The sequence below is a fragment of the Numenius arquata genome, chromosome 4, assembly GCF_964106895.1.
Source record: "Numenius arquata chromosome 4, bNumArq3.hap1.1, whole genome shotgun sequence".
Lineage (NCBI taxonomy): Eukaryota > Metazoa > Chordata > Aves > Charadriiformes > Scolopacidae > Numenius > Numenius arquata.
Window position 1 is genome coordinate 40053139 of NC_133579.1, and position 12771 is coordinate 40065909.

Sequence of the window (12771 nt, forward strand, 5' to 3'; positions counted from 1 at the left end):
TGTAGTTAAATGGAAAGTTGCCCTCTTGAAAAGTAAGCTTGTAATCCTTTTTTCTTTAATAAGTACAGCCTAGTAAAAATTGTTACTTGTCTGTTTTAAGCTTTCATGCATTTTAGAAGCCATCTCTCTGCTTAGTGGTTAGGCAGAGATGGAGGTAAGGCAGGAAGGTGTTGCAGCAGCTGCTGTTCAGCCAAAATCAAGCCTGTCTCATTGCGTGCACCAGCTATTCTCCATGGCAGTAACGGTACTAGCTGTAGTCTCATTAGCCGATGTTTTTTCTCAGTCATGCGTTACAGCAGGGTGCTGTTTCCCAGGCCATTTTCTCTTAGCCTTTCAGAAAACGGATGCAGCACATGCAGGTGAATAGTCTCGTTCCTGGCTCCAGTTGTTCTGTTCTGTGGGCTCTGCCACTTCTTTATTGCTGGTGCTGGCATTTCATCGCTTTCTCCAGTCTAAAATACCAGGACTAGATTGTCCAAGGTGAGGCTTCAAGACATGGCAATGCACAGCAGCTTGCTGTTAGAGTGCCTTGCTTTTCATGGCAGGTGATCAGGCTTCATCTCCCCTTGCTTATTGATTTTTCATCTCTCTCAACTGATTTGACTTGCCAAACTTGTCAGGAGTATTCGCCCTGTGGGCTGGTTCTCTACTGTTTAAGTTAGCACCTGTGTCATCACAGGAGGTGCAGCTGGAATCTGAAGCTGAGCAAGGGAAGACTGCTGCTTTCCACAGCAGCAGCTGCAAAGTATTAGTCTGGCTTAACACAGCTACGTCTCCCTAACCTTCTCCTACCTGCTAATTAATGACAAACTGACAGTTGTAGAATTTGTTGGTATCCTTAATCTAAAAGTGAAGCATGGATACTTTCAGACAGTGTTCTTTCCCCCTGCTGCATGTGAGTCTGGGTTCCAGCTCCTACGTGTCACTCCCTGCTCCTTGTCCAGCGTGTATCCTTGTCGTTCAGCAGCCTCTCGCATCCCAGCTGGTGAGCTGAAGGCATCCCGAAATGCAGCTCCATTGAGCTTGGGTAGATCCTTGTCTAGCTTGTATGGAAATCAGTTTTATTCTTGACCAAAAGTTTGCCCCAGAAGGTATCTTCCGTTCCATTGGGGCTAAGTGGATGGGCAGAAGGCTTCAACAGAGAGCGCTGCAGAATTACCTGAGCAAGAGCCATCTTGACAGAGAGATAGACATGTTATCCTGAAAACTGGATTAGTAGGCCTAATATCTAATTGCTGCATGCACTTGTCTCTAGCTAAGCATGGAAAATCAAGGTTCATTATGTACATGGATAACATTTTTATTTATGGGTGATGGGGAGGACAGAGAAGGGGCTGAGTCTACAATGGTAGATCTCACAATGTAGCGAAGCCTGTGTTCAGAGTATGTACTCAGAGTTTCCACGTATTCTTGTTTTCAGCTACTATTCTCTATTACCTTTAACTGGGAATGCAAATAATGTAGCTATTCGGATTGGTTTTAAATGATTATTGCTTATCAAGTTTCATAATACTGAGTAAAAACAAGGTCTATGATTTTTAACGGAAGACTAGTTTTAGATGAAACAGTTTTCATCCTGTGCTTTTGAAAATGACTAAGCAATTTAAAATCGTGATGAAAACATCATACTTTTTTTTTTTTTTTCCCCAAAGCAGTTTAGCATAAATATATTGCCACACGTGGAACTTGGCAAGCAACTCTTCAGCTCTTTTGAAATTTTGAGGATGGGCAGAGCTGTTGCAACACAGCTGATGGGAAGCTTGAATACAAGGTGGCAAAGAAAGTTAAACTGAAGGAGTAGTCTGCTGATAGACATCATTATATGTATGTTTTTGTAATGGAAAGACTATTATATGCAGCTAACCAGACTAGTTTGCTATAGCATACCTAACTTTTTCAAGAACAGGTCCAGCACAAGCAAGTGCTAAGATGACTTATCTTTGTACAAAAGAACTGGTGATGGTGTGAGTGGATGATCTGTTGTAGGGTTTTTTTGCCTTATCGATGTTTATTTTTTAGTACATCTTTAAGCATGTGTGGGGGAAAAAAGCATACAATTGTCCCACATTAAACAAGTGCGACAAATCACCAGGGAGGTCCAAGCTTTTAATGTAATTTGGTGTTGGGGAAAAAAAATATGTTGCGTGGTCAAGTAAAGACAACAGTAGCAAGTATTGTTAAATGCTACTTTGGGGGGGGGAGAGAGAAGAGGGAGATGGGCTGTTGTTGTTTTGGTTTTTTGATGAACCAAAACCAAATATTGGAAAGAAAACTAGTGGACATGATTGTCTTCTTCATGATGCACATACCTGTACAGTCTGACATAATTGTCTCCTAGGAGGAAGATGTGATCTAATTCTGATTTTGTGGTTTAGTTTTTTCGGTTTTTTTTAGCCAAGCCTTTAAAAACAAGTATGAAAACACTGGAAGGTATATGTCACTGTTACGAGTATATAAATTTTACTGGTCTGTGGAGGAAATAATAATTTAGATATGTGCATAATTTTTTATATGCTTTATATTTTGCAGTTTCCCTAGTTTTCTTCCATTTTTTTCCCTGAAAGAACTGTTACCCATAAGTAACTGTCACTGCACTGTATAGTACAAATGTATAGGAACACTCAAGCTAGTTTTGAGTAAGATAAGTAAGATACTAGAAACCCAGGGAACTGAGTAATTCAGCCTTGTTAGAGGACACCCCTGAGACAACTATACCAGTTCTGCTATTCAGTTCATCTGCTAACTGTACTCTGTGTGCCAGTATATGTTTTGGTGCAGACCTAACTTCAGAGAGGATTTTAAAAAAATCTTTCAGACTAAAAATGGTGAAACGGAATATATTACACACCTTTTATTTCATTGTAATGGAGGGAAAATCAGCTGGCACTTTTCTTTCTACATGGTGACATTTAAAACTACTTTAAGAAGCAGCACACTTGTATGCTATTAAGCATCACTTTGCATTTAATTCTCTATGGTTGTGACTTTAATTCTTACTGTCATTCAGTGATGTGACAAAGCCTTAACAGTGTTGTTTTCTGAAGCTCAGTGTAGCAAACTCTGATGAATGAGTTTTGAGTATCAAAGTTGTTGTGAGGATGGCATGATAACGGTTTCATCCATCAGCTGCTTTTTCATCACTGAAAAATTGAGAAGTCCATACTTAGCTGTGGTTGGTACAGTCTTTCTCTTCTTACTTCATCATCTTTTGAGAGAGTGCTCCTTTTGGTGTAGAGCAAATACTTGCTTTGTGAATACGTGAAGATTTCGGTTGGTTATTTTTGTTTTTTGGGTTTTTTAAAAAAAGCCTAAAAATGTGGCTAGCATTTTATTTCTTCTTGTAATATTGAAATTTCTAATGTTTTTATTGATATTTACAAACATTTAGCTGAAATTATGCGGTTATCTGTCTCAATTGAGTAGAAATACACCATCTGCTGGCAGGTTGATTTAATAACACAGTATCTGCCTTAGGAATGCCTCAAACTGTTTCAAAAGGTCAACAGTTTTAGAGGTAATTCACAGTCCTCTAAGTGGAGGGATTTCTGAAAAATGTATGCAGCTGGAGTTCTATAGTGTGGTGACGGTGAACCATATTTGTGGTCTGTGAGGGGAATTGCTAGGACTCGTTTATTTCTCTTATGGGTTGGGTTTTTTGTAGTGTATTACTTTTGTCCTGTGTGGTATGGAGTGTAGCGTGGAAAATAGTTTTCAGGCATCATGGTCTTCTGTAGAAATTATCCTACCCTTAATTAATATTATTGGAATATTAATGACGATAGTGCTTAATTCTGGTGAGGCAAAAATATCTACTGATCATGTATAGCTTCCTCAACCCCTCTGCAGATGGGACTTGCACAAATTAATCTTCAGAAGGAGTTAAAATGACCATGAAGGAGTGGGAAGATACAGGAGGAATGAGCACTTAGATAAATGAGGAGCAAAGGAGAAAAAAGACAAGCAAAATACCACAAAAAAAGATAACAGTCCTAATGGTGAACGTAATTCCTGCAAATGCTGCACTTATATTGAAGAAATACTGAATTATTAAAGGATTAGTTCCCTGTATGAAGGCTGCTTTCTGACTGTTTCTTTATGCAGTTAGATGATAAAGGGTCCAGCAGGTGGTACCTGTCTTAAAGAATTAAATTAAAATGGAATTCTCCTTGCTCCACAGAAGGAGACTGGTATGTTATGCTTTGTAGATACGCACCTCAGTTCCCACAGGGGATAGAATAGTATTATTGACTACAGTGGTTTCAGCCTTTCTCCTCTGATAGCTTAGTAAGCAACTGCATTCAAATTGTTCCACAAACCACAGGTAAGAAATTGTCATGTGTAGCACAGATGTAGTGATTCCATCTTTTGTATAATTGCCTGGAAAAAGAAGTCACAGGTAGTGACTGATGTGTCCTCTCTGAGAATATGAATGGCATAATGCTAATTAAAAAAATAAAAAATAATTTCTTTGTATAGAGATTAATTACTAAAGAGAAAATCTTTCGTGCAAGCAGTTAGTATTATACTGATTGTTTTATTAAGTGGAATTATAAAATGTTTTTTAGCAGTCATTGAATAAAACTTTCTTTGTTTCTACAGGAGTTACTAAAGTTGATTATGGGGACATATCATCACGACTTGGACTAAGACGCAAGCTCCAGTGCAAGCCTTTCTCCTGGTACTTGGAGAATGTTTATCCTGATTCCCAAATTCCACGCCATTATTTTTCTCTGGGAGAGGTAAGATTTTATCCTGCTTATTTATCTACCCTATGTAAAGTACGTTGTGCAGTAAGTTGTTTGTATTCTGAACTGAGTAGTGCAAACAAGTTATCTCCAGCAAAGTTTAAGTAACTTGCGCTAGTGTTCCTGTCATCTGAAAACTGATACATCTGGTTCTCAGTAGGTAAGAAAACTGAACTTTGTTGTACAGTACTGTATTTTTTGCTACAGTACTAAATGTCACATAGGCTTCAGAAATACTCCTTCAGAAATGTATAGTTACGAATAACTTTCTGTATGATGTTCTGTGTAGATTGAGCAAAGCTTTGCTTAAAGTAGACCAGGTCAAACAAGGACTTTGCCTAAAAACTGCTCTGAACTTTATCCCCAGAATGCTCATCAGTGACCAGCAAATTTCAGTGATACCTAAGCCTTGTGGGGCATTTCTGTTTTTTCTTTAAAGTTTCTTAAGTGACTGTAGAGGTGGTACAGATGATGCTGTCCTAAATAGTAGGCACCTACTCTCCCCTGCAAGTCACGTTGAGCTGCATATTAAGCCTGTAGCAGAGTGACTTCGGACTGTTTTGTTTAAAAGAACTGCTTTTAGCAAAATGGAGCAGGCATTTGTGCTGCTGCATGACTGTCAGGAGACTTGATATTCATGCCCACTTACTATATAATAATATAGGGATTAAGGCTGTTACTCAAGAAGTGAGGAAACTGAACCCAGTCACCCGTGTTTTCAAAGGGAATTAAACCCACTGTGCCTAGGAGAGTGCTTTAAAACTTCTGAAGGTTTTGGGCTGGAGACTCAATTGTGTCCATTCTGTTGTAGCTGAGTCTTTGAGCAAAAAGAGTCCCCAAGATGGAAAGATCCCTGAAAAGAAAACAAAGAAACAAATGTAGTTCTGTAACCTGGTGACTTGAATATTTGCTTGGGAGTTTGAGTCTCAGACAGTGGTGTCTCATTGTAGTACCATTCCTATGTTTTACATTTCTTTCACATAACTTCTGGTCTATAGCAGAGAAAACTGATGCCAGTGTGGTTTGATTTCGACCTAGTTCTCTTCTAAAAGTAACAGCCTTTGATGTGCTCTTTTTCACTGCCAGATAAGAAACGTGGAAACAAATCAATGTCTGGATAACATGGCAAGAAAAGAAAATGAGAAAGTTGGAATCTTTAACTGCCATGGAATGGGTGGCAACCAGGTGACTTTTTTTTTTGTTTCTTTTTTTAAGAATGATCTGAGTGTATTGAATTATTTGGAACACTGTTTCTCATCAGGACAATTCTTCATTTCTTTCAGTAGTTACCTTTAAATTATACTTAAGTTGTAAACTTTAGGAAACCCTCATTGAAGAAGATGCCTGTAAGAGGAAATGTATGAGAAGATTTGTTGGTGGTTTTTCATTTGTAGGTTTTTGAGGCCTGATTGCAATAGGTTTTAGATCAACTTTCAAGTCAAAAATGAAATGAGGGGAGAGGAGACTGCTGTAAGTTACACTTCACCTCCTGTAGGGGCTCTCGAACTGTCTTCTGGTTTGACCTCCTGATTAGCATCATTACCTCAAAAAAACCCATGCCCGTACCTGAGATGCTGTTTTCAATGTACATTTTTCTGGATGTCAGTTCTGGAATTCAGTTTACATCTGGGTTTTTGTTCTACTTTGTTAATAATTCTTGATTAATTGTTTTCCAATGTACAGAGATTACCTGTGTTGGGGATCCTTCTGTTTCTATACAGGGAAGCGGTCTTCAAAAAAAGTCAATTTTAACTGAAGAGATTGTTCATACAGTGTTTATACTTATTCCCTAAAAAAAAAATTAAATCTTTCTATACATGCTAAAAGGAAAAGTTAAAAAATAACTTAGTGGATATTGATGAAGTAATGCACAAATGTTCCCCCTTTCCCTCACCCCAGGAATGAATTTTTTTAGTTAAACTTTCTTTTCAGTCCCTCTCATTCTTTTTCTTTCTAGGTTTTCTCATATACTGCCAACAAAGAAATTCGAACAGATGATTTGTGTTTAGATGTATCCAAACTTAATGGCCCAGTAACGATGCTCAAGTGCCACCATCTAAAAGGAAATCAGCTTTGGGAATATGATCCAGTGGTAAGTCTTCTAATGACTTGTGACATTAAAATGAGACAACTTGGGTTTTCACGTGAGCCTACAGAGCAACATATTTGACAGTCAAGACAGAAAAAAAAAACAGGATTATGTTCCCTCTCTTATAAATTCATGGTTTAGTGACTCAATGGGCACCTATATTCATTTTAATTACCTCGTGAGTTTTGGGGGAGCTTTTAGAAGAATATTTTCAATGTGCTTTTGGATCCTCTGGAGAAAGATAGTCTAGTAGTGTAGTGTTGTGTTACAATCAGATCATCAATGGAAAATTATTCCAGGAATCTACTGGACCAGTAAAAGATAATGCTAACTATCTTGTGACAAATTCAGCACCTAGTGTCTTATCTTGTACAAAGTTAAAAGGAAATTTTCTGATTAGAAAAACAGCATCCCAAAATTATAAGGAATATTTTACATTTCTAAATGTGGTATGTTTAAGGTAGAGATGCTTAAAACGGCTTTATTTTAATCATTCTTTTTCTTGTACATAATGTTCAAATTTATGTTGAAGTTGATATGTTGAACTGCTGGATCTAGAAATCGTTGACTAATGATCCATTCATCATTAGTTTGATTTTCAAGCTCTAAAAACAATTTTGTGATGGAGTAGTGTAGTCAAGAACTCTGACATATGGCATGACTAGTTAGAAAAAGTAGTTCTCAAGCTTGTTAATTTAAAGTCAGTTATTGCAAGAGACAGTTGTGGAACAAATAGTGGAAGAATCTTGCCAGTATAATCATGATGACTATTTTATAAAGAGAACATGTAGATATTTAGCTACTAAAAAGTCATTTAACTTATTTTTATTTATTTTTTAATATTTAAAAATTCAGACTGTTCTGGTTTTTGTGAAGCAATGTTTTTAGTATCTACAACATCAAATAGCATGCTTAAGTGTTCTTTAGGATTGGGATCTGGAGTCAGTAACCAAGGGAGTCTTGTCTAGTTCCTATTTACCTATGGAAGAATTTTAATGGCCACTAGAAACTTTTTGGTTAGCTTATGCCTGGTGACTTCTGTAGAACTAATTTCTTCTTATTTTGTTTTCAAGAAATTAACCCTGCTGCATGTGAACAGTAACCAGTGCCTGGACAAAGCCACGGAAGAGGACAGCCAGGTACCCAGCATCAGAGACTGCAACGGCAGCCGCTCCCAGCAGTGGCTGCTTCGCAATGTCACCCTTCCAGAAATATTCTGAGAGGTTCTAAAGAAAAGCAAGGATTGACTGGGCTACCTCGGCTGATACTTTGGCTACACTGTTAAGTAGCAACAGAAGAAACTTCTGCTCGGCAGAATCCACAGTTTGTCAGCTGTTAGAACTCCTGCAGCTTCTCAGTAGCTGTGAACCAGCCTTCCTGTATAAGGATGTGAAACTACCACAAATACTAGTGAAACTGCGCCCACTGATGTTTACAAGATCGAAAGAGTTTCTTCCAGCAAATAATTTAGAGAATGTTTGGACAGTGGAAACATAATCAAGTGAAATAGTCTCTCCGAAGAGCTGCATATCGTTGTAGTTTGCTTGCACATCAGTAACCTCTGCTGAAAGTGCTGTTGTAATGAAGAAAGTTCCAAGAATATTTTTTTTCCTGGTTAGCGGTGGTAACCAGGCTACTAAATATAGATCCACAAATAAATGAGAGCGAGCTGGAAACCAGGTTCAGTAACATGAAATAAGAATTCTGTGGTTTAAAAACAAAAAGTAAACAGGGTTTAATGGAAACTAAATCAGAACTATGAAAAGTACAATTTGTAATAGTGAAATATCAAATTTATATGTAGATTTTATACCTCAGTGGGGGAAAATAATCAAGTCAAAAGGCAATTGTTTCTCTTTTGCAATTGTGTGATAGTCCATAAATACTTTTTTTTTTTCTGGTGGGTCTAAAATTATTTTGGGCGCAAACAAAATGAGCATAAGAATAAACTTAGTTCTTGAATGTCAGATCAACTTTTTTCTTTTTTTTTTAATTTCTTGGCTGTTGGAATTGTATCTTTTTATTACTGTCTGAAAACTGGAGGTTAACATGCTAACTTTTTTTTTTTTTTCTGTCCAGACCTGCCGTTTTGGTTTATACTTGGGTCAGTCAGCTTATGGACTTTCATGGCCAAACAAAAGATTTAAGTACACATTGAAATTTTTAAGTTAACTTGATGGAATACACTTAGCGCCCAAGACTCATACTACTGTACTACGGTTTTGTTTTCATAGCAATAAATCTTTTGTTCCTTGTTTGATTTCAGTCGTCAGAAAGCCAGAAGAGATTAGGAGATTGGCAAAACCGAAGGTTTTCTGGAGTCCTTTTTCATTCATACTCAGATGTGCTTCATTGTCAAGTGCATATTTAGATTAGACTCTGAATTGTAATGTTGATCTGCTGCTTTTTTTTTTTCTAATAAAACCTAAAGAAAAATAGCTAAATTGGCATGTTTTTTAAAGTTAACATAGCCAAAAGCAATATGACTATGTCATTACATTGTTCTGCATTTTTTAACTGAATTGCTTTGTTTTGTTAAAAAAAAAAAAATAAATCTGTGTGGGCTGATCTTGAAAATGAGCCACTGAACGCTCAGAGTATACATTGAATTTTCTTTTGGAAAGAAAGATGAGATTTGCTCAGTGGAAAGAATATTTTTATGATAAATGTCATTGTTTGGCCAACTGTCCTGTAAAGCAAATTAAACCTAGACTCATGCAAAAGTTGTGTGGAATTATATTTGGCTGTTATGGCCATTTTAGATTTGCTATTCCAAGTTACTTTAATCAGTGTTATCTCCATTATTTCTGCAGCAGTACACAAGAGAAACAAGAATGTGTATGAAAACAAGAGTTTTCATACACAGCAGGGGAAATATTAACAAATTGCAGTATTATGTTGCTACTTTAAAAATACGTAGGATGAGATGATGTGATGCAGGATTAATATCACATAAAGCATCTAAATATCTAGCTATCTTTCATTAACCTCTCTATTTGGATAGCCCTGTAAATCTTATGAGGTCGAAGTGGATTTATGAAAGTAATGGTATGGTACATTTATCAGCAAGATATTGAAGTATGCCAAAATGACTTTAAAAAAAAAAATATTCTGTCGTGGTGATTATGTGAAAAGTGAGAAGACTTATTCTTTTGGTGCCATTGATGAAGAGGATGGGATGGGTGACAGTGTCATCGTTTGTAATTGATAAGTTTTCTTGCTCCTTAGATATTCTGTGGTCCCTCCTGCTTTTATACTGTTTCTCAAGTACAGTTTGTGGTTGTCTGATACTGCATGTTAGCCACCAAAATACTGGTTTCAGTTTTCTGCTGTGTACCAGTGAATGAATGTTTGGGTCATGTTTTGGATTTTATTTTAGTTTATCTTAGCAAACTAGCACTTTGTGGGGCAGGGGGTGGCGTGGTGCTTAAAAAATGAGGTTATGTATTAGTTCAGAAACAATTTCCCAAACTCAAAATAGATCCCTTTGAAAACATTGCCAGCAAAGAGAGTCTAAATCAGAGGTGGGTAACCTTTCATGGAATGAGAAGCAGGAGCATCAGAAGTGCAATGTAAAAGTCCTGTAAGGTTTCAAAATTCCTTATTTAGTGCTTCAGATTTCATAAGTATATGGCACATCACTGAACAAACATGAATACATTTTTCACTTTGTATTTTTAACTCTTATGACTACTGCTGTGATATCCTGTTAACAAAACTTAAGTGCCACGGCTTGTAATGTAACTAAACCTGTAGGCAGGCCTTAGTGTTACTGTGATTTTGACCCTTGTTAATTCAACGAGTCATTTTGTATGTTGGTCACATAAAACTGCAGTAAAAATCACCACACAACTGAAAACCCACATATCAAGTTGTCGGCTTCAGAAAGCTGAAGCAGCAATCAGATTTCCAGCCTGTGCCCTATCAATCCTTACCTGCAAAGGGAGCCCCCTTGCCCTACTGAATATGGGGAGGGGAGATGGCATACTGGAGAGTATGTGCAGCCCCCCCGTTGTCTGGCTCAAAACCCCATAGGCTCAGCCAGTCCCATGATGGGGTAACTGGTGCTGCTTGACTGGCAGTTGGCTGTTCTTAGCTTGCCCATCTGGCCATGGCACGTGCTCAGCTTTGTACAGGCTGTGTTGGTGGACAACATGGGGCTTCTGCAAAGATTCCCTCTAGTAACGTGCATTTCAAATACCGTTCTCTGTTAAGCGTCTTTCAAACACGGCCACAGAGTAGCTTCCCCACATGGTTTTCTTGTCGCTTCCCTTACCTCTCGCAAGTGTGGTGGCCGTCGTCAGAGCTCCCAGCTGAAAGTGAGCTTCCTCAGCTTTCAGTAGGAATATTAGTTGACTCTATCCTTTGAGTTCCAAGCATGCTTAATTCCTTTCCATCTAACCTGTCTTCCCATGCTGAAGTCTTCAGTTGGAGTTTTTAGAACCTCTGTATCTTTTTTTTTTTTTTAACCAGTTCTGAAAAAAAAGAAAAAACCAGAAACACATTCTGTTTTTCTTACTGTGTGACATACATACCTGTGTTGTTAGGCATATGAATAATTTCTAGTAGAAATCCTACACTGTTCTCCAGTGCCTCTGCAGTTATGGCTGCTGCTTTGTTCAGATCAACTGTAGAAAAGGAAAAAAAAAAAAAAAGACTACTGTTGCCTTATTTTCTTATTTGACAGCAAATGCAAGCAGGTAATGACAGCAAATGCAGGAAAAATCAGTAAGTCGTATTTTGAAGAGAATTGGTAAACTCTTTGTCCTTCTTCTGTCTTGCACTCAGTGTGTTTAGCATAAATTTCCTATGCATGCTGTAAATACAGTGTTCTGTTCTCCATCTCTTCTCATTTGCCTGTGTAAAGACATTTATTGAGAAACACCAGTGCCTTTTAACTGAGTTGAAGTGTATTACATATTATGGTACAAACTTTGGATAGCTACACTGTGCCAGGTCTGATTAGGTCATCTTCAGTCTAAGTACTGAAAGACACAAAACAGTGATCTGTGTGTACATGCAACTGTGAATGTTTTTGTCTCCATCTGCCAGTTTGTTTTATCAGTATGAAATTAAATTGTATTTTAGTAGCTTTATTTTTATGGTAGTGCTATACAAAAGGGTTTAGCAGTCCCTTTTCATTTTATCACAACAATGGTCCTAATCTGAGATTAGGTAATCTAACGTGCCGTAAACAGAAAAGATAATCTCTATGTTACAAGTTAGCAGCAAAAGTAAGATAATATTTCAAATTCTTGCTCTGCAGAATGCTTCTTAGTTGCTGTATTTGTTCAAGTAATACAATGCATTCAGAGAGATGAGCACACATTGGCAGATTTATTCTGCCATATTTCCCCTTCAAGGTAAGTCAAGAGATGCAAGTGTGCTTCAGAAGGTTGACTGAGAAATAGTTACTCAACACTTTCCTTTACCACATTAACAATCCCTTCATGCTTTCAAATGAAGAAATGCAGGAAAACTTAAGTGTTACAGAATAGATTTTAATAGCATTAGGAACCTTGCATCTTATTTGAACTTAACTGTAATATTAGATATTTAGTGTAAGGCAGGAATATGTCAAGTTGAAATGATCAGACTTGCACAATGTCAGTGTTGTTTGCTCTCAGGTCTGTAAGAAAATTTCTTACAATCATCTTAAAGCAAATAGTTCCCAAGTTTGGGTCTTACTCTAAACACTGAGAATTGTTTAGCTAAGAGTAGTTGTGATATGTGGAGGCGATGCACATGGTGTACATTAGTTCGAATTACAAAATAGTACTTTGAATAATAAAAGTTTTTAATGTAGAAAGCAAAATTGGCACATAGCTAATAGGCTATCTAGAGACTAGAAATTATGATATTGAGATGAAAACTCACTACACTGCTCCTTTTTTTTTTTTTTTTAAATCTTAGAGAACGCATTTGTAGCATTCTGCT

The 12771-nt window shown here is 37.3% G+C and overlaps 1 protein-coding gene across 2 annotated transcripts in view; it reads left to right on the forward strand.

Annotated features, from left to right (window-relative positions):
• Positions 1 to 10506, forward strand: part of GALNT1 (polypeptide N-acetylgalactosaminyltransferase 1) — a 43318-nt gene extending 32812 nt beyond the window's left edge. For both annotated transcript variants that reach the window (XM_074146959.1, XM_074146960.1), the window contains exons 8-11: positions 4600 to 4739; positions 5832 to 5930; positions 6703 to 6837; positions 7908 to 10506. In XM_074146959.1, coding sequence (XP_074003060.1) covers positions 4600 to 4739; positions 5832 to 5930; positions 6703 to 6837; positions 7908 to 8054 — 521 coding nt within the window. In that variant the 3' untranslated portion in view covers positions 8055 to 10506. The remainder of the gene's footprint in view (positions 1 to 4599; positions 4740 to 5831; positions 5931 to 6702; positions 6838 to 7907) is intronic.
• Positions 10507 to 12771: the final 2265 nt, after the last annotated feature.